The sequence below is a fragment of the Mobula birostris genome, chromosome 27 (genome assembly GCF_030028105.1).
Source record: "Mobula birostris isolate sMobBir1 chromosome 27, sMobBir1.hap1, whole genome shotgun sequence".
NCBI classification, from domain to species: Eukaryota; Metazoa; Chordata; class Chondrichthyes; order Myliobatiformes; family Myliobatidae; genus Mobula; species Mobula birostris.
In genome coordinates this window covers 24,761,172-24,788,249 of record NC_092396.1, presented here as the reverse complement: position 1 = coordinate 24,788,249, position 27,078 = coordinate 24,761,172, and the positions used below count along the sequence as shown (strand labels likewise).

At 45.7% G+C, this 27,078-nt stretch overlaps 1 protein-coding gene across 2 annotated transcripts in view; it reads right to left on the bottom strand.

The window, feature by feature from the left end:
- The window catches only part of LOC140188803 (uncharacterized), a 121,116-nt gene that overhangs the window by 82,935 nt on the left and 11,103 nt on the right, over positions 1–27,078 (bottom strand). For both annotated transcript variants that reach the window (XM_072245449.1, XM_072245450.1), the window contains exons 4-7: positions 7,703–7,894; positions 6,411–6,494; positions 2,800–2,900; positions 1,763–1,928 (exon numbers count right to left, since the gene is read on the bottom strand). In XM_072245449.1, coding sequence (XP_072101550.1) covers positions 1,763–1,928; positions 2,800–2,900; positions 6,411–6,494; positions 7,703–7,894 — 543 coding nt within the window. The remainder of the gene's footprint in view (positions 1–1,762; positions 1,929–2,799; positions 2,901–6,410; positions 6,495–7,702; positions 7,895–27,078) is intronic.

The window sequence follows — 27,078 nt, the reverse complement described above, 5'->3', positions numbered from 1 at the left end:
GTTACCAATACTGGTTGAGACGAATGAGGTCTTCACTGCTTTCGAAATATTGCCACGATACTTTTCACATTGAGTGCCCTCTGTTATAAAGCTCCATCCTAAATGCAGCACAGTGACAGTGCAGCACTTCTTTAGAAAGCAGTGAACTTCAGATTTTAGATGTTCGTATTGAGTTTCCTGTGTTAAACACTGCTCCCAGTGAGTCTTTCTGTAACCCACCGTACCACTTCATCTTCTCTGAAACCCAATGCACCCAGTGAGTTCCCTCTGTAACTCACCATCCACAGTGGATCTCCTCGGTAACACCCTGTTCCAGCGTGTGTCCTCTATAAACCACCCTTCTGGGTGAATTTAGCCTATCGTAACACTGCGGCTCCTCTGAATTGCCTCTGCCACTCTCTGTCCCCAGTGCATCTTTTTGCAACCCAGTTTCCAGAGAGTCTTCTATCCAACCAGTTCCCAGTGAGTCTCCCTTTTAAATGTTTTTCGCAGTAAATCTGCTCTGTGACAAATTCACTGGGATTGATGTCCCGGCGAACCTCCTCTCTCAGCAAGTTCTAGAGAGTGTCCTCAACTCTAGCGAGTGGTTCTGCTGTTTCCTCCATGTCCTACCAACCCAAGTGAGTGTCCTCTGTAGCCACTGTTCCCAGCGCCTCCTCCATAATCCAATGTTGACAGTGTTTTTCCTGTTCCCAATGTCTCCCCGGCAACCAATTCCTCCTCAGCTGATGTGACCCCACTGAATGTCACCAGAGACTCCAGCAAGTTTCTACAGATGGTATTCTGATAGGTTTCATCACTGCCTGGTTCAGAGGCTTCAGTGCATAAGATCGGAAAAAGTTGCAGAGTGTCGTAGACTTAGCTAATTCCTTCATGGGCATTAGCTTTCCCACCACTGAGGATGCTGAAGTCAGTGCCTCAGAAAGATGGCATCCTTCAGTAAGGACTCTCACCATAAGACCATAAGACATAGGAGCTGAATTAGGCCATTTGGCCCCTCGAGTCTGCTCTGCCATTTAATCATGGCTAATCCTTTTTCATCCCCGGCGTTCTCCCCGTAACCTTTGACACCATGGCCAATCAAGAACCTATCAATCTCTGCCATCAGTACACCCAGCGCCCTGGCCTCCACAGCTGCCTGTGGTAACAAATTCCACAAATTCACCACCCTGTGGCTAAAGAAATTTCTCTGCATCTCTGTTTTAAATGAACACCCCTCTATCCTGAGGCTGTGCCCTCTTGTCCTGGACTCCCACACCATGGGAAACATCCTTTCCACGTCACATCTACTCTGTCTAGGCCTTCCAACATTCGAAAGGTTTCAAAGAGATCCCCCCACCCCATCCTTCTAAATTCCAGCCGGTACAGATCCAGAGCTGTCAAACATTCCCTTTCATTCCCATCCGGGACATTCCCTCTTCTCTTTACCACCACCGAGGAGGAAGCACGGGAGACTGAGGATGCACCCTCTGTGCTTCTTCCCTGCTGCCATCAGATTTCTGAATGATGCATGAAGCTATGAACACAACCTCACTATTCCTCACTTGCATTATTTGTTTTTGTAACTTACAGCAATTTTTATGGCTTACTGCAAGACAACAAATTTCGCAAAATATGTCGCCGGTAATGAAGTTGATTGAGACTCTGGTCTCCGTCAGCCCGTACATTTCCCCAAGTCTCTCCCTGAGTCTGGCTGAGTGATGTGGAGATCGTTGCAATGTGGTTAACAGCATGAATTTCACAGAACCAAGGTCCACAGTACCTCCTCCTCCTGCCTCCACTCCACCTCCTTCTGCTCAAGCTCCTCCCGAGCCTTTGTCCAGTCAGAGGTCAGTTTGCGAATGTCCTCACTCAGGGCCAGGTTGGCGGAGTTGGCCTGGTCCAACTGTTCTCGGAGCATGGAGTTCACGTGGGTGAGGCTGGCACCTCTGAAACCAGAGGCAACAAAGACATTACAGCAGGTTAGCAGCACCTTGCCATTTCCTTGACCAAGCTGCTTGTACAAGGAACGGGCCAGCGGAATCTGCCACGCACTGGGACAGAATTGGTCAAGGCATTGAGAAGCCGAGCCTAGGTGGATCATCTTTACAGAACTTCCCAGTATCTGGCAATACACACAGAGGGAATAGCTGGAATTTTGAGAATGTCTTCAGAGATCACTGGGACTATGGGGATTTTTCAAAGGGATCCTGTGTTGGGGAATAGTTTTTCAGAAAACTGATGAAATCTCCAGTGGCTCCGGGATTGGGGGTAGTTTTATAGGTGGCCCATGATGGTGCTGGGACACTTGAGGAGATGGGTGCAGGAATCTGCAGCAACAAGCAATTTGCTGAAGGAACTCAGCAGGTCGAGCAGCATCCAAGGGAGGGAAAAGAACTGTTGATGCTTCAGGTCGAAACCCCCTATCCGGTCCTGGTGCAGGGATATTTAAGGGGTCTCCTGTTGGCGGTTACTGGTTTTAGGGGCCTGTTCATATGTGGAGGAACTTTATTGTGGGAAGCAAGTGGGGTGAGTTAGAGTCATGGAGATATACCGCACAGAAACAGGCCCTTCAGCCCAGCATGTCGATGCTGGCTGTCAGTATCTGCTTGGTACCTGAACAACATCTTGCTCCACACCAGGGGAAAACCTTCCTTTTAGTAGCCCCTCAGCTCCCACTGGTGAGGTGCGGATTAGGGGAGGAGGAGGAGGACGACTTCCCCTGGATGCGGCACACACCGAAATCATAAATCGGTTGATCTTTAGGGTCGGGTGCTCCCTTGGGCACAGCAGGTTGAAGAGTGCGACATCCATACTTGCCTCTGCTGCTCCTCTTCCAGTCGGATGAGGGCATTCTCCAGTTCGTTGCTCTGCTCCTCTTCAGAATGCGGCATCGGTATTTCCGTCACATCCAGGCGGCTCTGGGAAGGAAGCACCACAGCTCTCCATCATTACCCACCTGTTGAGGTGAGGTCCAGTCCTGTCACTGGACCATGGCTATGTTCCATTGTCCTCTACACTTTCAGCAAAGTTACTGACCAGTCACACCTAACTCTGACTTTACCAGCACCCTCCCGCTCCACACATTTAAGATCACTGAGTCCCACCATCCGACAAGTGCCAGGAGACCTGGGGGCATCTCAGAAAGAGCTCCAGTGTTGACCAGTAATTCTCTCATTCCATTGCTCAGTCGCACCGCACACAAGATCAGTTCCCCATAAAAGGGACAGAGATCCAACATTCCAGTTCTTAGGCAGGTATACGCCCTCACCACTAGGATGTCTAATTTTTCTTTCTTTTCAAATCTTTTTATTATTATTATCCAAAATCAACACGAGTACATCGAAGTAAGCAACACTTACAATGTCTCAAGAAAAAAAACTTATTTTAAAGATTGAAAACATTTTGGTGATTAAAAAACCCTACTAAGCAAGAAAAAGTGGGGGGGGGAAACCCCATTAGGTGTTCAAGCCCGGAGACATGCGTCATACAAAAAGCTTCGAAAGATAAACTTCAAACCGCCAGCAAGAATAAAAAATGTACCAAAAATTTACAATTGGATCGTGGAGGAAATCTATCAATTAACTCAAATGATAATAACGAGCAAATGAACACCATCTTTTCTCAAAATCAAACATAGGTTCAAAGGTTCAACTTCTAATTTTCTCCAAACTAAGAGGTACCATCACTCGAGAGAACCATCGTGACAAAGTGGGAGCTGATCTATCCTTCCACTTCAACAAAATGACCCTCCTAGCTATCAATGTAACAAATGCAATAACATGTTGGTCAGACACAGAGATACCACGTCATATTTTGAGGAATTATTCCAAAAAGCACAGTTAATTTGTTAGGTTGTAAATTAATTTTAAGTGCTTTAGAAATTGTCGAAAAAACTGACTTCCAGAACTGTTCCAGTATAGAACAAGACCAAAACATCTGTGTCAGTGTAGCTGTCTCAGTTTTACATCTATCACAATAACTATCAACATTAGGGAGTATTTTAGACAGTCTCTCCTTTGTCAAATGGTAACCATGTAAAATTTTAAATTGAATCAGTGGATAACTAGCACAGTTCGAAGAAGAGTTAACCAGCTTCAGCTAATTTTTATAATACAAGTATCTTTTTTAATTTGAAAGAGAAATTATATATTATTCACTTTGGTAGAAGGAATAAAGGGTAGTCTATTTTCAAAACGGGGAGAATATTCAAAAACCAGAAGGTGCCACAGACAGCTCTGGAGGCCAAGTCATTGGCTATATTTAAAAGCAGAGGTTGATAGGTGCTTGATTAGTAAGGGTGTTAAAGGGTACGGAGGGAAGGGAGGAGATGGGATTGAGAGGGATAACAAACCAGTCATGGTTGAATGTTGGACCAGACTCGATGGGCCAAATAGCCTAATTCTCTTGTATACTTTTGCTCACCATATACTTCCGGGGTGGGGTGGCCTTCGTCAACCGTGCGATTTTGAGTTTAAGAGCCGAGAGGTAACGTTGCAGCTATTTAGGACGCTGGTCAGACCCTACTTGGAGTACTGTGCTCAGTTCTGGTCACCTCACTACAGGAAGGACGTGGAAACCATAGAAAGAGTGCAGAGGAGATTTACAAGGATGTTGCCTGGATTGGGGAGCATGCCTTATGAGGATAGGTTGTGTGAACTCGGCCTTTTCTCCTTGGAGCGACGGAGGATGAGAGGTGACCTGATAGAGGTGTATAAGATGATGAGAGACATTGACAGACATCCCACCTCTCCTGGAAATTCCAGGAGTCTCCTGCATATTGATAGTGGCTCCCTGATGCTTGCAAGTTATATACAATATCCCTGAAATCAATGTCTTTTGAGAGTGAGCGAGAGCGTGAGAGAGAGCGAGAGAGAGGGAGAGAGCGCGCGCACCATGGCAGAGTGTTCCAAAAAATGAAAATATAAAAGGTACATCACCCCAGACTACACTAAAGTGTACCCCTGCCTAATAGGGGTCAAAAATAATGACAGTATTGCTCACTGCACTGTTTGCAACAGTGACTTTTCTATTGCCCATGGTGGGTTAAAACTGTAAAAGACATGTTGAGGTGAGATTAACAGGTGTCATTCGTTCATTAGCATAGCTAACGTTATTTAAACTAGCTGGCTAGCTGCTAAGGAACTACTCTATTGCAGACATCCCACCTCTCCTGGAAGTCTCCCACAAATTGATGGTGCTACCTCCCTGAAGTGAGTTTTTGCAGGGTGGGATGTCTGCATTGATCATGTGGACAGTCAGACGCTTCTTCCCGGGGCTGAAATGGCTAACATGAGAGAGCACAGTTTTAAGGTGCTTGGAATTAGGTACAGAGGAGATGTCAGGGGTAAGTTTTTTTTCACAGAGAGTGGTGAGGTCGTGGAATGGGCAGCCGGTGACGGTGGTGGAGGCGGATACGATAGGGACTTTTAAGAGACTCCTGGATAGGTACATGGTGCTTAGAAAAATAGAGGGCTATGGGTAACCCTTGGTAATTTCTAAAGTAAGTACACGTTCGGCACAGCATTGTGGGGTGAAGGGCCTGTATTGTGCTGTAGGTTTTCTATGCTTCTATATCTTCATGCTCTCAGCTTTTCCCAATGAGTTTCATAGCCAATTAAATGTTGTGTTTTTCTTAAAGTGGAGGAATTCTTGTATTATGGAAAACACAACAGTCATTTTGAAGGGCGGCATGGTAGTGTAGTGGTTAGCACAACGCTTTACAGTACCAGCAAACCTGGGTTCAATTCTCGACACTGCCTGTAAAGGGTTTGTATGTTCTCCCCATAACCGTGTGGGTTTCCTCTGGGTGCTCCAGTTTCCTCCCACATTCCAAAGACCTACCGGTTGGTAGGCTAATTTTCCATCGCAAATTGTCCCGCCATTAGGCTAGATTTAAAAACTGGGGGATTGCTAGGTGGCGTGGCTCGAAAGGCCGGAAGGTATGTCAATAAATTAAATAAATCCAGTAAGTTTCCAGAACCAGAAATGAGAGCATCTTTAACACCTCGATTAAGAAACAAATATTATCAAGAAAACTGAGGAAAGTTTCTTTGTTCTTCAAATTAGTTCCATTATGGTCATTCTAAGATGGCAGTGGGACTTGGTGTAACATTACTTTGGAAAAACAGCATACATTGTGCATTAAAAAAAACATTCCATCTTCATGAAGAAGCAATGAAAGTCAAATGTTTTTTTTATAAAACAGAAGCAGGATAGACAGGGTACAGAGTAATGGAGACAATTTCAATGTCAATGGATCCCATCACCATGGTAACCACCCAGCTGCTTTAAATAGGCCCAATTCACATTGACAATGATTTGAAATTATAGATGAAGTCTGGAGCCCGTGCGTGTTATCAGGGAACAATTATTAGACAGCAAGGTGAAGAGGAACAGATGGCCCTCTGGTGACTCATGGCTGCACCTACCGACAGACGGTGCTGTTCCAGTTCTGTGGCCTTCTCAAGCAGCTGCTGCTCCACGTCGCCACATTTCTTCTTGTACTGAAGGACCTGCCAGTTAAAGCAACAGTCAGAGACCAGTACAGCCCACAACGTGTCCTCAGCCCCACCTGTCGCAACTCTCCAAGCATTGCTGCATTCCACAATGTGCAGCACAGTCCCAGAGAGCACTGCAGCCAACCCCACCCTTCACGCTCATTTGGACAGGATGGAGATGACAGGTTTCAATCGGCAAATCTAAGCCCATCCATCCTGAAGGACTGTGCAGTCATGCCCATCACTCCTTCCTAAAGCCTCCAAAGACTTCTGCTTTCATAACATGCAGGTCCACTTATCATAGACGATAGACAATAGGTGCAGGAGTAGGCCATTCGGCCCTTCAAGCCAGCACTGCCATTCACTGTGATTATGGCTGATCATCCACAATCAGTATCCAGTTCCTGCCCTATCCCCATAACCTTTGATTCCGCTATCTTTAAGAGCTCTATCCATCTCTTTTTTGAAAGCATCCAGAGACTTGGCCTCCACAGCCTTCTGGGGCAGAGCATTCCATACATCCACCACTCTCTGGGTGAAAAAGTTTTTCCTCAACTCCGTTCTAAATGGCCTACCCCTAATTCTTAAACTGTGGCCTCTGGTTCAGGAACTCACCCATCAGCGGGAACATGCTTCCTGCCTCCAGCGTGTCCAATTCCTTAATAATCTTATATGTTTCAATTATCATAGGAAGAATATCCTATCATTTTAAGGTTGCCCTCCACTGGAAATTGTTCACTGTCTTTTTGCCCTTTCCAAGTCTTAAGACTCATATCTTTCATCAAAATTATACTCATGTCAAATCATTGAAAATTATATCCTGTGCTGTCCCCTGCAGTTATCTCCAGGATTAGATAAACAAACAGTTAGGTGGATATATAATTAGATAAATTGATAGATTATATATTGAGATAGACAATAAATAGATTTTGATAAGTATACGCATAAGCGATCAGAACAGATGGATGATTCGGGATTAATTAGATCAGTAATTAGATAAATATAGTAATAATAAATTAGAAATAGTTAGATATAGATAGATGAATGGATATAGGTAATTAGATAGATAATCGATTAGATACGTCATTAGAGATACGGATGAAGGTAAGTAGACGAGATAGACTGCAGATGGATGTGGATGATGAGATAGACACATAGACAGAACAAAGTAACCACTTCTGGGCAGTCAGATATATAAACCTGCTAAGTGCACCATTTGTTACCTTGGACTGAAGCTTCTGGACGAGTTGGGCCTGTCGCTGTTGGCCTTCCTGGTAGGCCTGAAGCTTGCGTTTATAGGAAGCCTGCTCCTCCTCCAGCCGCCGACACAGCTCAACGTTCTGCTGTGACAGGCTTTTGCTCTCCAGGCACTCGCGCTCCCGGTCTCCGGTCTCCAGCCGCAGGGCCTGCTCCAGCTGCCGAGACATGGATGAAGTCAAAGCGGATCAAGAGAATCCGGGCCAGCCCCAGCTCCCCGTGGACAGAACTAGAAACGACGTTGCTTCTGGGTCTGTCCCATTCCTTGCGTCTGGAACAAATTGGGCCCTTCAGGCTGCCATTTCGTAGCTAACCTGCTTGGGGAACTAGGTCTGGAGGGGATACAGTCCACACACCCACAAAGACTCAATTCAGACATCTCTTGTACCCCCTTGTCCCTCCAGCAGTCCCTTTATCAATTGACTCGCTGAGGGAATGACATGAGGGGAGGTGATGAGAGGGAGCCAAATAACAAAGAGTTAACGATGTGTAGATATGTCTCTTGTAATGGAGAAAATGCCACATTCCACAAGAGGGGCCTCGGGCTTCAATGTTCCTATCATTCATTCGATGAGTTACTTGTTTCGTGGATGTCTGTGAAGAGTACGAATTTCAGGTTGTGTACTGTATACATTCTCTGATATCAAAATGAACCTTTGGGATTTACTTTTTTAAAAAGGGTAGAAAGGTTAGTAACCAGTCAGAAAAGAATGAATGTGGAGGAACCCAGCAACCTGTAACTGATCGGTGCTCCACAGCTTGTAGAGTGTGGCGGGAGCTGCTGTGGGAAGAGGAAGGCAGCACAGAGCTGCAACCTCTCCAGTTTCTGCCGGCCATTGTTGCATTGTTGATGAGCTACCAAAGGGTATAAATCCTCTTTTATTGCCCGAGCCAGTGAGAGATCAGCTCACTGACAGCACCCGTTTCAAAGCAGCTCTCCGTTATCACAACCTGGCAGTGATGTGATTGCTCCTACAGGCCCACATCCCTTCCAACACGTGGTAATGTTTAGAACGTAAGACATCTTCTAACCTCCTGAATCCTGCTTACTTCAGGTGTAACATTCTGCATTTCCCCCTCTACAACTTCAGTCTTGTCAAAATCACAATTCCATTAAGAAAAAAATAGAGAATTTTCATCTTAGTCATGTGCGCCACTAATTCTGTTGTTTTTCTTTACCTTTTCCAAAGGTGGATGATTCCCCTATCACAGTAATACAATATTACAGAACATCATGATACATATTACTTACAATTTCAAATTGTAATACAGTCATCATTGTCCAAAACGCACTTGAGTCCCTAAGGTGCCCACCGGTCCCAGAAACCCCCTACTGTAGCCGTAGATACCGCGGGTTCCTTCTCCAGGGACACCCGGGCACGGATGTATCCTTGGAAGGGGGCAGGCAATCAGCTGGCAGAACCCCCGACTGCCCACCTCCCAGACCCACGAATGGCCATCTCAGCCATGCCCAGGAGTAAGCTGGCCAGGTGGTACCCCATGACCAACAACTGCCCCACCAGCACCAGGCCATGCATCTTGTCGGAGTACTATGACAAATTTATGTCGATTTTCATCCTCTGGTTCTTCTGCCACCAATTGTTCTGCTGAAGATACTTTTAGCCACAGGGTTCAATGCCAATGAGGTGGCACACAGCTGCACCTGAACTAACTGGCCATTCTCCACAGGTAAGTCCACATAATGAGTGTTGGCAGGATGTTTAACACCTTGTTTGAGCATCAAACTCCTTATCCCTTCCATCCTTCCTTATGACTAGGGTTTGAACCCTAGAACTCCCTTACACCCCACACCACGAGGGCACCTTCACCAGGCAGATGGCATTGGTTCTTCACAATGGCTTACCACCAGTGGTAATTACTAACGGGCAAGAAATGCCAGCCTTACTAGTGGCACCCACATCTGTAAATGCTTGATCAAGCAAAAGGAGTTGGCATTGTCCGTGGTACATTTTGTCTCTGATTCTACCTCACCCCCCATCAACATCGGAACTCCCAATATCACTTCACCACCCCAGGACAAACTAAATTCTCACTGCCATAATCACAGGCTCTACAGTATGGAAAATTCCACCAGCCACTCCCTTTCTAGCTCTGACTGCCAGTTCCTTAACCCCTCCGTCATCACCAGCTTCCCGTAACATTTTCTAATAGCCAGAATTCTAAGACTTTGTTGACCATTCTATCCACAGTCTTGCCCGTCCTATGTCCGCAACCTTCTCCAAGCCCACAAGCTGGTGTTTGACTTCCATCGGGCCAGCTCTGGTTTCTTTTTTCTTCTTCCACTCTGACTGAAGATTCGTCTCTGGTATCCAAGTCCTTAGACCTCTTGCTCCTCTTTCAAGCCTCCAGAAATCCCATCACATGAACTGTTCCTTCAGTCACTTCCTCCATCTCTTCCCACAGTAATCAGAATCTATTTTAGCCTCGGAGTTCAGATGTCTTACTTTATAAGAAAGACTTCTAATCTTATCTTTCCCAAGCCTTCTTTACCCTGCATCCACGCCAAGACCCTCCAGCATTGGCCAATTGTTAGTGAATAGGACTGAACAATTCAGTCTCCCCTCGATAACAAGATATTGAGGCAATTGTGACCTGCTACCAACTAAAAAGACGATACTGTTAGCTCCCAACCAAGACAGAGAGTACAGGTAAATAACTGTGCACTTGTCAAAACTTAAGACATATGAATCAATATAATTCAATAAAGATGGTTATAGTGATCAGGCTCACAAACACGGTCAACTTTCTCTCCAGTCACTCCCACCAGGATATGGAAATGTGGAGTCAAGCTCCCGTAACTGCCAATCTAACAACAGAACTTCTTCTGGAAGGACCACAGTGGTTTATGAAGGCATCCCATCACTTCTTTTTCAGTAAACACGAAGTACTCTGCAGATGCTGGGGTCAAAGCCCTCTTCAGTCCTGATGAAGGGTTCCGGCCCAAAACGTTGACTGATCATTTCCACGGATGCTACCCAACCTGCTGAGTTCCTCCAACGTGTTGTGAGTGTTACTTCTTTTTCAGCATCGCCTTCTCAGGAGAAGGGAGGGGGATTAAAGGAATTGCCAAAATTGTCAACTTGCTGGTGATGTCCTCATCTCATGAAAGAATTTTAAAGAAGCACCATCTGAACTGGAATTTTAAAATTTTACACAAAAATCACCAGATTTGAACTGTCAGCAAGTGTTACAGTAAGTTCATGAGCAGAAGGGTTAGGGTAGGGTGGTTACAACGTCGACTGCTCTGGTTCAGAACTGCCCTCTCTCCTTCGGACTTTCCACTGGGATCCAATCCCAAAGAATGAGACGGTAATGATTCTACATGAAATGGTTCCTACAACCATAAGTCACAGAAATCACAAGTCAAATGAAGATAACCACAAAGAGCATTCAAAAAATTGAAAAGCGTCTGGGAAGGCTGAGGAATTATCTGAGACATCCTCTGAAAGAGACGCCATGATTTCCATTAAAGTGAATTGGAACAGAGCTTGTATAAGACAAGCATCAAAGGGGAATTAAAATGGGGTGCTAACTGATGACATATTAGAGGCATATGCTCTCTTCTCGCTGCAGCCATCGGGATTGAAGTACAGGAGCCTTAGGACCTACACCACATGTTCAGGAACAGTTATTACCACTCAACCATCAGACTCTTGTGGGTAACTTCACTCACCTCAACACTGAACTGCTTCTACAACATATGGACTCACGTACAAGGCCTCTACAACTCAAGTTCTCGATATTTATTTATTTAATTGTTATTATCTTGTTTTCCTTTTTGTATTTGCACAATTTTTTTGTCTTTTGCACATTGGTTGTTTCACAAACATGAGAAGATCTACAGGTGCTTGAAATCCGAGTAACACACACAAATTGCTGGAGGAACTCAGCAGGCCAGGCAGCATCAATGGGAAAGAGTAAACAGTTGACGTTTCAGGCAGAGACCCTTCATCAAGACTCACTAGTTGCTTGTCTGTCTTTGTGTGTAGTTTTTCATTGTGTTTCATTGTATATACTGTGAATGTCCACAAGAAAATGAATCTGAGGGTTGTCTATGAATACATACACTGTATGTACTTTGCTTTGAATACTACAATATTAAAGAACAAGTCAAAAAATGAAATTGGACAGTGCAGACAGCTACCATGACTGTTAAAGTGATTTTTGGGTTTAGCACATATACATTTAGCAAATGACTTTGGCTACCAGTCCTCACATCCGAATATGTATTGTGGATTTATTTTGGAGTACAGCTCTGAACAATCGGATCCTAAAAGCTGTGAATCCCAGTCCAGACAATGCTGATTAAAATTCATTCGGATGCGAATCGGGAGGTGTAAAGTTTTTGTGTGTAGTTTCAAAGAAAGCATTGTAGATAGATTGTAAATATGGAATTGTCCTTTGACGTTTGGCACTTAAAATATCGAGCCCCATGTCGGGCCAGACATGCCTTTCGACTGAAAGTGTTTTCATATGATGCCCGCTATACCTTGTTGTGTCAAATAAAGAAGTTGCTTCATATCTACTAGTACCTTTCTGCAGTGACTTCATTCATGCAACAATGACCATATTTGCTGTAACATTCTATAATTCCCCTTGGGGATTTATTCCTGAAGCCAGGAAAACAATCTAGTACCATGGATAACATTAGAGGTGTATTCCACTGTGCAGTGTCTCTCGCGGGAACACACTGCACCCATTCAAGATGTGTCACTCCCTCCACACCTTCAGCCTCACTGCCCCAATGAGTGAATGAGCCTGCTCAGTGCTCCCAGCTCTGTTGCTGCAGCATTGCAGGAGGATGGTGGGGTACGAAGGCACCTGGAAATGACCCCTTCCCACAGACACCTCCAGTCCTGCAGCAACTGGCAAACCTTTTTGCATCTCTGCCACTGATCTCCCAATTGCTCATTCATATACGTGGGCTTGTACATCAGCCAGGTGTTCATAACCTGGGCAGGGTATTTAGATGGAGTAATAGGTAAGTTTCTGCAGCAGATAAGCTCAGATAAGGGCGGAGGTGAGTAATCTTACAGTCTTAGAGTTGGCAGAATATCTGATCCAGACAATTGTCACACAGAGAGAGTAAGAGTTTGTGGCTAAAGCACAGAAATTGAAAATAATAGCATCAGTTTACCCCTCATATTATACTGAACGTTAATCAAAAAATGTTTAGAAAGAGAGGACAGGTCTAGAGGTGGTGCTGAGGTACAGCATGTCACCCATGGTAACTGGTGCTGTGCTTTTGGATGATGTCATAAGACAAAAGAGACCACACGCGGATAAGTCGAGTAAACAAGGGTAACAGATGGGACGTTCAAGGATAAACAGGGGATGAATAAAATGCAAAATTAGCCTTTGAAAACTGAAATGATTGCCAGGGGTTGATCACTGCCTAAAATAAAACACTTTCAAGCCAGGCTTCAGAAGGAAAGAGTACTTAATGAGTAAAAAAGAGCAATGTAAAATAATTAAGAGTTAGTTTGTATTCCATTACATGCTGACTATGTTACATATTTGAATGGCTGCAGTCTTCCTCTCTGGGCAGGGAAGGCTAAAGCTAGAGGAGACAGATTTAAAAGTGAGAGGGAAAAGATTTAAAGGGGACCCACTTTTCCCACACAGAGGGTGTTGGGTGGATGGCTGCCTCGGGAAGCTGTGCAGGTGGGTACAATAATGACATGTGAATAGGTTCGTGGATAGAAAGTGCTTAAAGGGATGTGGGTGGAACATGGGTAAATGGGGCTATCTTGGGTTGGCATGGATGGATTAGGCTGAAGGACCTATTTCTGCACTACACAACTCTACGACTACCCCTATTACAGTCATATCATTCTATTACACCTTCATTATCAATAGGCACTCCCGAATTTCAGATGTTCTCCCACACTAAGCGTGCTTATTCCATTTTTTAATGGATTCCCACCCCATGATAGAAAGAGTCAGCGGCCACACCAGACTTTATGTGTGCTCACTGCCCTGGTACAATGACTCACGCCCTAAATACAAAACAAACCTCTGCTGTTCCTGACGTGCTCCTGCCGACAAAAATAATCCCCCTTTATCTTTGCAACCGTAAACTGAGGTTTCCATGGTAACATCCAGGATGGCATTCTCCATTTCAGTCCCAAAGAAGCCAATTACCTGCCCACTTAAGTCCCCTTTTCACATGTAGCCGTGGGACCGATGAATGTTCGGCAGCTGCCTGGGGGAGGTCTGCAGGATTCAGGCATATTGTGTGGTTACGGCATGGCTCTCTCGCGTTCAAAATACTCATCTCCATGGTAACAGCTTGGGAAGTCAGCCACGCGTTGCTGCCCCTGATCCTGGCTGTAAGTAACTTAACGCTCTCAACTCCCCAGCCGCAATCTGCTGCCCCAAAAGCCTTGGATCTTCCCTACTGGACAATAACGTGCAATTGCAGGAGATCGGAGAATCCCTGTCACTTGTTCCTGTAGGCGATGCTTATGTTGGGCATCATCCAAACTGCCACTCGTCGTCACCTGGGTCTTATTTTCCCAGGCCATTCCATCCATTTTCCATAATCAAGGCTGCAAGTTTTAAATTCCTGGGACTTAGCATATCGGGTGACCTGTCCTGAGTCTAGTACATAGACGCAGTCTCAGAAAAAACACACCAGCATCTTTTCTTTCATGGAGGTTAAGGAGATTTGAGATGAAGACACGTAGTCCTCTTTTATTGTCATTTACTAATGCATGCATTAAGAAATGATACATTATTTCCTCCGGTGTGATATCACAAAACACAGGACAGACCAAGACTGAAAAAACTGACAAAACCACATAATTATAACATATAGTTACAACAGTGCAACAATACCATAACTTGATGAAGAAGTCCATGAGCACAGTAAAGTTCAAAGTCTCTCAAATGTCCCACATCTCACGCAGACGGGAGAAGGAAGAAAAACTCTTCCTACCATGCCGACCACAATCCGACTCTGAGTCATCCGAAAACTTCGAGCTCTGATCAGCTCTCCGACACCGAGTACCGAGCACCATCTCTGTCCGAGCGATTCGACCTCCTTCTCGGTCGCCAAGAGCAGGCAAGGCCGGGGATTTTGAGGCCTAACCTCCGAAAGATTCCCGACCACACAGCAACGACAGCAGCGAACGGGCGTTTCAGAAATTTCTCCAGATGTTCCTCTGTGCTTTCACGTCCAACCAGCTTGAAAGGCATCCTGACTGGTTGTATCATGGTTTGATATTCCAATTTCTAAGGTGCAGGAATGCGAGAAAGCCATGCCGTAACAACATAATATGCCTGAATAGTGTAGGCATCACAGGCACGTCCCTCCCCTCATCGAAAGTATGATTATGACGTGCTACCTCAAGAAGGCAGCATTTATCATCCGAGATCCCTATCAGCAGAGCCCTGCTGTCTTCTCAGCTCTGCCACTGGACAGAAGATGCAGGAGCCTCAAATCCCGTACCACCAAGTTCAGAAGCAGCCCGTTCCCTTCAACCATTTGGTTCTTAAACCAACTTACACAACCACTAATTCAAAGTCCTCTGACCACGCTAACCACTTTGCACTGCAACGGACTTTGACTTTTCTAATTGTTTTATTTCTGGTATAATTTGGAAAATGTTATGTTTAACTCACAATTTTCTCATGAACGCTGTGTCTCTAATGCGATGTGCTCGTGATGCTGCTGCAAGTTAGGTCTTTCATTGCACGTACTCGCACTCGTACAAATGACAATAAACTCGTGCCGTTGTCCGTCCCTCAGTCACAATGTACTTGTGCCCGAGGGGAACAGCCTGGCTGCCTGCCTGCCTCCAGACTTCTGAAGTCTGGACAATGAAATGCGATTTTTACATAGAAATTGACTAGTTGCACACAGATGTTGATCCAATGGAAACTTCATGTATTTCTGATTCCCATCATTTGCATATTTATGTACCAATCATAATACATACTGCAGGTGCTGAAGTTCAAGGTGTTTTGAACTTTGAACTTCGCACAGGGAAACATTCTGTCAAATCCTCATCATATCCAGGGCAGCGATCTGGGAATAAAATGTGCCCACCCTTCCGTGGGTCGGTCCAGGACAGCGAAGCCAATGAGCAAACCATCTCTGTGTGACACCAGCCGTTCATCTGCTTTGGGTGCCACGCTGGCCACAGGAGGCACCATTAAACCATCAGCCTTGGGAGATATGGTTGTTCAAAAGCTCTCGGAAAATATCACAGGGGGAGGCATGAAAAAGCCACAAAGAATGAGTGTTTGAGTAATGACAGGGCCCCAGGACCTGTATCCTGACCACGCAATGAGCTGGGGTGGCAGTTCTTCCATCAGTACTGAGCATTAGCAGGGAGAGGACAAGATGGTGGCGCGACGCAGTGTGCAGCGGCCACTCCGGTGAATGATATCTGTTATCTGTCAAGTAGGGTGCCGTGCACAATCCTGATTTGATGGAGACGGACATGAGAGCATGGAGGAACATCTGGTGAAACTTCTGAAATGCCTGTTTCGCTGCCACTGCTACTGCGTGATCCAGGATCTCCAGAGGGGAAGGCCCCGAGTCCTCGGCTTTGCTTGTTGCTCAGCGGCCAGAGCGGGGTCGAAGCGCTCGGCAGAGGCGGTGCTCGGTGCTCGGTGTCAGAGGGCTGGTCGGAGGCTCGAAGTTTTCGGACGGACTCAGAGTCGGCTGTGGTCGGGTGCTTCCAATGGTGCTGCATCAGCAAGTTTGCGGCGCTTGGAGGTTCATGGCAGGGAGAGTTTCTCCCTTCTGCCGCCTGCGTGAGATGATGAGGCTATTGGAAGTTTTGAGACTTTTTTTACTGTGCCCATGATCTGCTCTTTATCAAATTATGACATTGCTTTGCACTGTTGTAACTATACGTTATAATTATGTGGATTTATCAGTTTAGTCTTGGTTTGTCCTGTGTTTCTGTGATATCTCTCTGGAGGAACATTGTATCATTTTTTAATGCATGCATTTCTGAATGACAATAAACGAGGACTGAGTGTCTTCATAATCTAATCTAATCTAATTTGTCATCATGCAATGGGAAGGTCATTGGCAAGTCCCAATTCCAGCAACCAGTCGCCAAAAGTGACCAATCAGTCGCCGAACAGGCATCAGAAATCTCCTTATCTAATGCATAGACATAAACATTAGGAACAGGACTCAAGTCTGCTCTGGCATTTGATAAGATATGGCCGACATGTTAAACTCAGCATTCCAGTCTAGCTGCAGTAACCTTTGCTTATCAACGAGCTGACTACCTCTGCCTTAAAAATATCCAAAATATCTTGTTCCTATCGCCCATTCTATTGCCGCAAGACGGCAGCACGCAGAGATACAGCGGCTACTCTGGCTCCCGATAACGGTGCTCGTTCTAAAATTCTTAGATAGTGTTGCAAAGTTTCTAGTCAGGAACTTCAGTCGTCCAAAACCCTGTGAATACGGCACCACCAAACTCTTAGACAAAACTACATTTAATCCACCGGCAGCAGAGTTAAAAGCGGTGCTTAATGGACTGGGGATTCTCTGGACATCAGACTTGGCGATGGCGGCCTGGCCTCATCAGCGCAGCCGAGGAAGCAGCAGGCGCAGGCGGTGCAAGAGGAAGCAGAAACGTGGCGAGAGAGCTGGGGCAGTAGTCAGGCTGAGAACTGACGTGATTAGACAGCCGATAACATCACTTTTCCCAGCCAACGTCCGCTAGATAATAAAATGGACTTACTGAGACCGAGAATGAACGCACAGAAAGAGATTAGAAACTGCTACATTCTGGTTTTCACTGAAACGTGGTTAAACAGCATGCCTGACTGGATATTTCAACTCAACTGTTCAGAGGAGGCGGAATCAGTGTTTATATTAACAAAAGTTGGTACACAAACTCATCTGTAATTAGCAGTCACTGCTCTGGGGTAAATGAACATCTTATAATTACATGCCAGTACTGTTGTGATCATCACCGATGTTTACATCCTCCCGAGCGCAAACACCAAGGACGCACTGGAAGAGCTTTACAGTATCATCAGCTCTCTGCAAAACAAACATCCAGACAGTCTCTTCATAATTGCAGGAGACTTCAGTCACGTTAACCTGCAAGGCATTTTACCCAGATTCCGGCAACACATCACCATGGCCACTGGGAGAACAAGCAGGCTGGACCATCTTTATACAAACAGACAAGGTAGTTACAAAGCCATCCCGTGCCCCCATCTTGACCTCTCTGACACATCTCAATAGTGTTAACTCCAGCATGCTGACTGCTGCTGAAACCAGTCCAGAGGACCATCACTGTGTGGCCTAACGAGGCAGTCTCTGTGCTTCAGGACTGCTTTGTGTATGGACTAAGTGGCTGATGTTCAAGGAGCCCAGCACAAACAGAGGGGGCAAAGACCTCGAGGAATGTGCCTCATCAGTGAGTGTGCAGATGACGTTGGCACATCAGGAATGGTCATCTCACAGCTCAACCAGAAGCCCAGGACAAATGCAGAGCTGTGACATCTACTAAAAGCCCAGGACGCTGCCTTCAAGTCCAGTGACAGGTCTCAAAGCAGCCAGAAGGAACCTTGTTTAAAGCATCAAGACAGCAAAGACTGTCTACGCACAATAAAAAATGACAGGAACACCTGTCTGATAATGATCCCTGGTGTGTGTTGGCTGGGAATCAGGGATACTACTGACTACACAAGGAGAAACACCGTTGACTGTACCAGTGACGCCTCCTTCCCTGATGTTCTAACAAATTTTTATACATGCTTCGATGCATGCAACATGACAGCGGCCACGAAATCTACCCCCCCCCCCAGTGAGCAGCCACTGTCTGTAACAGCAGCAGACGTGAGAAGGATTCTGCAGAGAGTCACCCCCCGTAAGGCAGCTGGGCCAGACGTCATCCCAGGCCGAGTACTCAGGGAGTGTACACACGAGCTCACTAATGTCGTCACAGATATCTTCAACACTTCACTCTTCCAGACCGCTGTCCCCACATGCTTCAAATCAGCCACCATCGTCCCTGTACCAAAGAACTCTGCACCTTCAGAGCTAAACGGCGATTGCCCAGTGACACTGACTCGAATCATCATGAAGTGCTTTGAACAGTGATAATGGCACAAATCGAAAACTCCATTCCTGTCACACTGGACACTCACCAATATGCTTACCAACGGACGCACTCTGTGATAGTATCTGTCATGCTCCTGGCCCTGACACACCGAGAAAACAAAGACACTTGTGTCAGAATACTGCATCTGGATTTCAGTTCAGCATCCAACACTACTGTCCCACAGACCTTGATGAACAAACTCCTACTCCTCTGTCTAAATACACCACTGTGCCACTGGGTGTTGGACCTCCTGACCAACAGACCTCAGATAGTCAGGATGTACAACTACCCACCCGCCTCATCATCCTCAAAATGGGTGTCCCTTGAGGATGTGTGCTGAGCCCAGTGCTGTACAATCTGCTCACACGTGACTGCACGGCCAAACGCCCGGGTAATCACGTTGTCAAGTTCGCCGATGACACGACAGTGGTGGGGCTCATCACCAACAACGATGAGACGGCCAACAGAGAGGAGGTGGAAGAGCTCGAGGCCTGGTGCCAGGCAAATAGCCTCTTCCTCAATGTCGACAAGGCTAAGGAAGTGGTTATCGACTTGAAGTGAACCCGCACCACTCACGTCCCCTTCACATCAGCGGCACAGCAGTGGAAACTGCGGGCAGTTTCAAACTCCTCGGAGTGCACATCTCACACAACCTCTCATGGTCCCAGAACACCTCTGACACAGTCAGGAATGCTCGCCAAAGCCTCCGCCTTCTGTGGATGCTGGAGAGAGCTGGTCTCTGCATAATCCATGCTCGTGTCATTCTACAGACGTAGGGAGCACCCTAACGAGCAGCATCACTGCGTGGTACAGAAACTGCACTGCAGCGGACTGCAAAACTCCACAACGGGTGGTCAAAGCTGCCCAGTGCATCACTGACACCAGTTGTCCTGCCAACAAGAACATATATATAGAAAAGTGCAGGAAAAGGGCCAGTAACATCATGAAGGATCCCATCCATCCTGCTTATAGACTGTTTGTCCCACTCCCAGCAGGGAGGAGGCTTCGTGGCAGCCACGCCAGGACCACCAGACTCAAAAACAGTTACTCCCCCCAAGCAGTAAGGCTGATCTACACCTCCACCCACTAACCCACCCCTCCATACACCCCACCCCCACTAACCCACCCCTCCATACACCCCACCCCCACTAACCCACCCCTCCACTACTTTATCGTTTCTTGTCAGTCACTTTACGTACAGACATTCCTCTGCCTAGCATCACTTTATGGACATACAATCAATCTAAGTATACAAAATATCTTATCAATTTATATGTATTGTTTTATTTATTATCATAATTGTGTTCTTTACTTTTTATGTATATTTTGTGCTGCACTGGATTTGGAGTAACAATTATTTTGTTCTCTTTTACACTTGTGCACTGGAAATGACATTAAACAACCGTAGCTTGGATCTTGAAGAAAGAAGTTCCAAGAATGCACAATTTTCTGAGACAAAACCAAATTACTGCACATCTGTCTGACATGGGCCACCCTTTACTAACAGTTCAAGATTCCCTCAAAATACAAAACATCCTCTCCAAATCAAGACTCCTCATTTGCTTTAATCAAGTCTCCTCTCACCCACATAAGATCCAGTGGATCCAACCTTTCCTCTTTAGATCACCTGACCATTTCAGGAGCAGAGGCACGTCACTTAACACTTTTTAAAACCATGCCTTCCAGCAAGGACATGGGATGTCAATCAGAAGCAGGAATTCTGGCTGGTTACCACCAATCACCCCACCACCACCCCGCTCCCCGACACACACCCAGCCTGAGGGAACCATCTCAAATACACCACAGCAGAGATCACCTCGCACAGCTCTGTATCATTGAAACATCGAACCATCAGGGACAATATTGACTCAGGGGTGTCTGTGATGGGTAGCACTCTCCTCAAATTGAGGATCTGAGCTGAAGATCTATTCCATGGAACATAAGATCCAGGCTGATAGAGCAATGCAATACCACAGAGGCGTAGCATCACTGAAGGTACCTTTTAATTGTAAACCAAAATAAACTTAAGACTGCAGCTACCAGAGCAGGTCAAAGGCTAGGAATTCTGTGGCCTGTAACTCACTCCTGACTCCCCAAAGCCTGTCCACCATCTACAAGGCTCAGGTCAGGAGTGTAATGGAATACTTGCCACTCGCCTGGATGAGTGCAGCTCCATCAACACTCAAGAAGCTTGACACCATCCAGTACAAGGCAGCACACTTGATTGGTACCCCTTCCACAAGCCTCCAATCCCTCCACCATCGATGGACAATCGCAGCAGTGTGTACTACCTACAAGATGCACTGCAACAACACACCGAAGTTCCGAGGGCAGCTCCTTCCAGACCCACGACCACTACCATCTAGAAGGACGAGAACAGCAGATACCTGGGAACACCACCACTTGGAAATCCCCCTCCAATTCACTCACTGTCCTGACTTGGAAACATATTGTTGCTGGGTCAGAATCATGGAATTCCCTCCCTAACAGCACTGTGGGTGTAACTACACCTCAGGGACTGCAGCGGTTCAAGAAGGCAGCTCATCACCACCTTCTCAAGGGCAACTAGGGATGGGCAACAAATGTTGTCTTAGCTGGCGATGCCCACATCCCATAAACGAAAACAAAAATGTAAAAGAAGCTTGGCACTATTTTAAAGAAACCTGGGGTACTTCCACTTCATCATTGACTGTCATTCAAGATAACTAAGGCAGGTTAGAAATTAATTCACAGATCAACAGCTCTAATGCACAATGCAGTAGCAGCAGCTATGTGCTCCCTACCAGTACTTCACTAAAATTGCATTTCAGACACAGAGCAGAAAACACAGATGCTGCTACCTAGTGCACTATCTTTTCTAACTGGTAATAAATTTCCAGGTACTTGTCGGCTTCTTGTCACATTGTGATTTGTGAGATTGGCCAGCTGCTCTCTGTTTGATTTCCTTCTTTACAATGGCGACAGTACTTGAGATGCACTTAATTGCTTTGGGATCGTGAAAAGTGTAACCTAATCCTTATTTTATTTATGTTCATTTAAGAATCTGCCAACTAGACAAGTCCAGCCTTAATATGGTTAATTTTCTACACTTTCCTATGACCTGTCTTTTTCAGATAACACCGAAGCATCAAAGTGACTGTCTCCAGCTGGAAGTACTAAAGGCCTTGTTGTTATTTTGTTTCCCTTACCCAGTGGGTTCAGTTTGTTAAGATTACTTTAAGTTAGAAATTTCCATATTAAAGAACTCTACTGTTCACTGGAACATTGGTGGCCTCCTTGAGTGTTTGCGGCTATGGTAACCAAGCAGAGAATTGTTCTGCTCTTGTTAACGTGGTAGGCCAAATAGATTTTGTTAGAGCCTTCTCTGAGCAGAAACCCTATGGCTACCTTTATAGGTTTTTTAGAAAACGTTTAGTTCCATTTTCTTCCTTCTCTGATCAAGACGGCAGTCACAGGGTCCAGTCATGAGGCCATTCCTTATACTTAATTCTCAACCATGAACGTAGATGGGATAATTATTCCTGACAGGCAATGCTCCACTCCTACAAAGTAATGTTAGGGCCTTGGAAACTGCAACTCAACTGTGTAAGAAGGCAGGGAGGCTCCTTTTATTCGGGGTGGGGGGGGGGGTCGCTGTAAAATGGGGGCTAGATCCTGGCTGATTACCTCTCTCTATGCACTGGAGCAAGGGAACCTCCACCACAAGGTATGGTTATGGCAGAGGCCAATGAACTGTTTCAGCAATATCATATATCTTAAATCTGCTGCCTCACAGCTATAGCAAACGGATTCAGTCCTGACTCCCCAACGTCACCGGGGAAAACTCTATCACATCCATGCCCATCATAATTGTAAAAGCCCCTGTTGGCTTCCAGTGAGAATAAACCCCTTTTAACCCATCTCAAAGAGGTAGTAATAGGGGAGAAAGTAATGACAGACAAACTCAATGAGTATTGAGTTCTTCATGAGCAGAATGCCAGAAATTCAGGAATGTTAGGAGGCAGAAGTGAGTGTAGTTGCTATTACTAAGGAGAAGGTGCTTGGGAACCAGATGGACTACACCCCAGGGTTCTGAAAGAGATAGATGGTGGAGGCATTAGTAATGATTTTTCAAGAATCACTAGATTCTTGAATGGTTCTGGTAGACAAGAATATTGTAAATGTCACTCCAGTCTTTAAGGAAGGAGGAAAATCTAGGAAATGATAGGCCAGTTAGCCTGACTTCAGTGGTTGGGAAGATGTTGGAGTTTATTATTAATGATGAGTTTTCAAGAATTCTTGAAGACAAATGATAATAGGTCAAAGTCAGCATGGTTTCCTTAAGGGGAATTCTTGCCTGACAAACCTGTTGGAATTCTTTGAGGACATAACAGACAGGATAGACAAAGGAGGGTCAGGGGATATTCTTTACTTGGATTTTCAAAGGGCCTTTGACACGGTGCCACATAGGACGCTGGTTAACAAGATAAGAGCAAACGGTAAACCAGGAAAGATACCAGTATGGATAGAAGATTGGCAGAAGACTAACAGTGGGAATAAATAGGGCCTCTTCTAGCTGGCTGCTGGTGACGAGTGGTGTTCTGCAGGGGTCAATATTGGGACTGCTTCTTTTAACATCGTGTGTCTATGATTTGGATGACAGAATTGATGGCTTTATGGCCAAGTTTGTGAATGATATGAAGGTAGACTGAGGGGCAAGTAGTGTTGAGGAAGCAGGGAGTCCACAGAAGGACTTAGACAGATTAGGAGAATGGGAAAAGAAGTGGCAGATAGAATATAGCGTAGGGAAGTATATAGTCATGCACTTTGGTAGGAGGAATAAAGGTGTAGACTATTTTCTAAATGGGGAGAAAACTGAGAAATCAGATGTGCAAAGGGACTTGTGAGTTCTTGTGCAGGATTCCATGAAGGTTAACTTGCAGATTAAGTCAGTGGTAAGGAACACAAATGCATTCGTTTGAAAAGGACCAGAATATAAAAGCAAAAATGTAATGCGGAGGCTTCACAAGGCATTGGTCAGACCACGTTTGGATTACTGAGAGCAATTATGGGCCCCTTATCTAAGAAAGGATGTGCTGGCATTGGAGTTGGTCCAGAAGAGGTCTATGAGAATGATCCCAGGAATGGAAGGTTTAATGTATGAGGAGCATTTGATGACTTGGGTCTGTACTCTCTGGAGTTTAGAAGAATAAAAGCAGATCTCATTGAACCTATCAAATATTTAAAGGCCTGATTAGAGTGGACATGGGGAGCCTAGGACCAGAGGGCACAGCGTCAGAAGGACATTGCTTTAGAACAGAGACAAGGAGGAATTTGTTTAACCAGATAGAGGTGAATCTGTGGAATTAATTGCCACAGACAAGGAAGCCAAGTCATTGGCTATATTTAAAGCAGAGGTTGATAGGTTCTTGATTACTAAGGGTGTCAAAGGTTATGGGGAGAAGACAGGAGAATGGGGTTGAGAGGGAGAATAAATCCACCAGGATTGAATGGCGGAGGAGACTGGACAAATGGCCTAATTCTCCACCTTAGTCTTATAGTATTATCCAATGTCTCCTTCTAACTGTAGACTTGTCTGTATGGGGTTTGCCCATCTATCCTGTGACTATGTGTGTCCCCTCCATGTGCTCCAATTTCCTCCTACATCCCAAAGTTCTGCAGTTTAGTAGAGTAGGTTAGTAGGTTACCGGTGAGTGGGAGAATCTGAGGGGAGGGGATGGGAAAGTGGGGAGAGCGAGTATTGAAGAAAGCAGCTTGGCCATGGAGAGTTCCAAAATGACACTCAAAGCCCCATGGTGTTTGGTTTTGGGGGGAGGGATAGAAACAGCAGCAGTTGGCCCTGTAACACAATACAGTGGTTTGGAATGTATTGTCTGGAATCACAATTCATCGCTTGATTACTTCCAGTAAGGCAGCTCTAAACCTGGGGCCAGCCTAGGGCGAGTACAGACATGTTAGCGACCTACTCGATTGGAAAGGCATGCCCAGGCAAGCTCCTAGCCCCTGGGTTGGTGCCACCAACGTTTCCCTTGCTTCTGATGCTTAAGTACATTCCTGATGGGAGATAAATCCATGGCAGCAAACTATGCAGAACTTCCAGTGCTACAATGTGCTTGTACTAAATCTGGGGCCATCCCCTGGGTAGCAGGTATCATTCCTCTCAGACATAACTGGAGCAACATTAAAATAGAACACGTGGAGAGCAGATTCAAACAGCAACCAGGCCACTGCGTCAGAGATTGGAAACTCATTAATGTCTAGGGGAAGGACCAGTTGCCTCCTGCAACATCAGGACATCCTAAAGCACTTTCCAAATGATGAGACGTGCATTGAAAAGACAAACAAGAGAAAATCTGCAGACGCTGGAAATCCAAGCAATGCACACAGGATGCTGGAGGAACTCAGCAGGCCAGGCAGCATCTATGGAAGAGAGTAAACAGTCGATGTTTTGGGCCAAGCTCCTTCTTCAGGATTGGAGAGGAAGGCGAGAAGTCAGAGTCAGAAGATGGGAGGGGGAGGAAGAAGTACAAGGTGGTAGGCGATAGGTGAAACTGGGAGAGTAGGAGGGGTAGCCTCCAAACCGATGGTATGAACATCGATTTCTCGAACTCCTGGTAATTGCCCCCCCCCCACCTTCACCATTCCTGTCTCCTGTTTCTCTCACCTTATCTCCTTACCGACCCATCCCCTCCCCCCCCCCATCCCGGTGATTCTCCCCCTTCCCTTTCTTCCATGGTCTTCTCTCCTCTCCTATCAGATTCCCCTTTTTCCGGTCCTTTATCTCTTCCATAAACCAACTTCCCAGCTCTTTACTTCACCCCCTTCCCCGAAGGAGGGTCTCAGTCCAAAACATCAACTGTTTACTGTTTTCCACAGATGCTGCCTGACTTGCTGAGTTCCTCCAGCATGTGGTGCGGGTTGCATTGAAATGAAGTCACCATTGCAATGCAGCAAAATACTTCAACCATTTTATTCGTGGCAAGATCCACAAACCCTTTGTCTTCTGAGATCTTCCGACATCTCCCCCACACTCACCATCAGCACAGATGCACTGCGGGGCTGTGAGCTTAGGCCCCCCGCTCGGCTCACTTTATACTTATGATGGTGTGGCTAAGTACGGCTCCAACACCGTTTTCAAGTTTGCTGATGCCATTGCAGTCATTGGCCAAATCAAAGGTGGTGACGAATCAGCATATGGGAGGGAGACGATAATCTGGTCAAGTAGTGCCACAACAACAACCTCTCACTCACCGTTAGCAGAACCAAAGAGCTGGTTATCGACTACAGGAGGAGAAGCTGGCAGTCTCATTAGAGGGAACAGAGATGGAGTAGATCGGTAGTTTTAAATTCTTTGGCATTAACATATCTGAGGATCTGTCCTGGAACCAGCAAATAAATCCTCAAAGTTCAAAGTAAATTTATTATCAAAGTACATATATGTCACCATAGACAACCCTGAGGTTCATTTTCTTGCAGGCAATCACAGTAAATACAAGAAACGCAATAGAATTGATGAAAGGCCACGTCCAACAGGGCAGACAACAACCAATGTACAAACAAAATGAAAAACTGTGCGAATAAAAGAAAGAGGAAAATAAAAAGAAATAATAATAATAAATAAATAAATAAGCAATAAATGTTGAGAACATGAAAAGTCAATGAAAGTGGCTCCATAGGTTACGGGAACTGTTCAGTGATGGGGGCGAGTGAAGTTATCCCCTCCAGTTCAAGAGCCTGATGGTTGAGGGGTGGTAACTGTTCCTGAACCTGGTGGTGTGAGTCCTGAGGCTCCTGTACCTTCTTCCTGATGGCAGCAGCGAGAAGAGAGCATGGCCTGGGTGGTGGGGGCTCCCGGTGATGGATGCTGCTTTCCTGTGGCAATGCTCTGTTTATATGTGCTCAACGATGGGGAGGGCTTTTCCTGTGATGAATTGGGCCATATCCACTACTTTTTGTGGGCTTTTCTGTACAAAGGCATTGGTGTTTCCATACCAGGCTGTGATGCAACCAGTCAATATACTCTCCACTATATACCTACAGAAGCTTGTCAAAGTTTTAGATAACATGCTGAATATTTGCAAACTTCTAAGAAAGTAGAGGTGCTGTCGTGCTTTCTTCGCAATTGCACTTACATGCTGGGCCCAGGACAGATCCTCTGAAATGATAACACTGAGGAATTTAAAGTTGCTGACCCTCTCCGCCTCAGTTCCTCGATGAGGACTGGCTCGTGC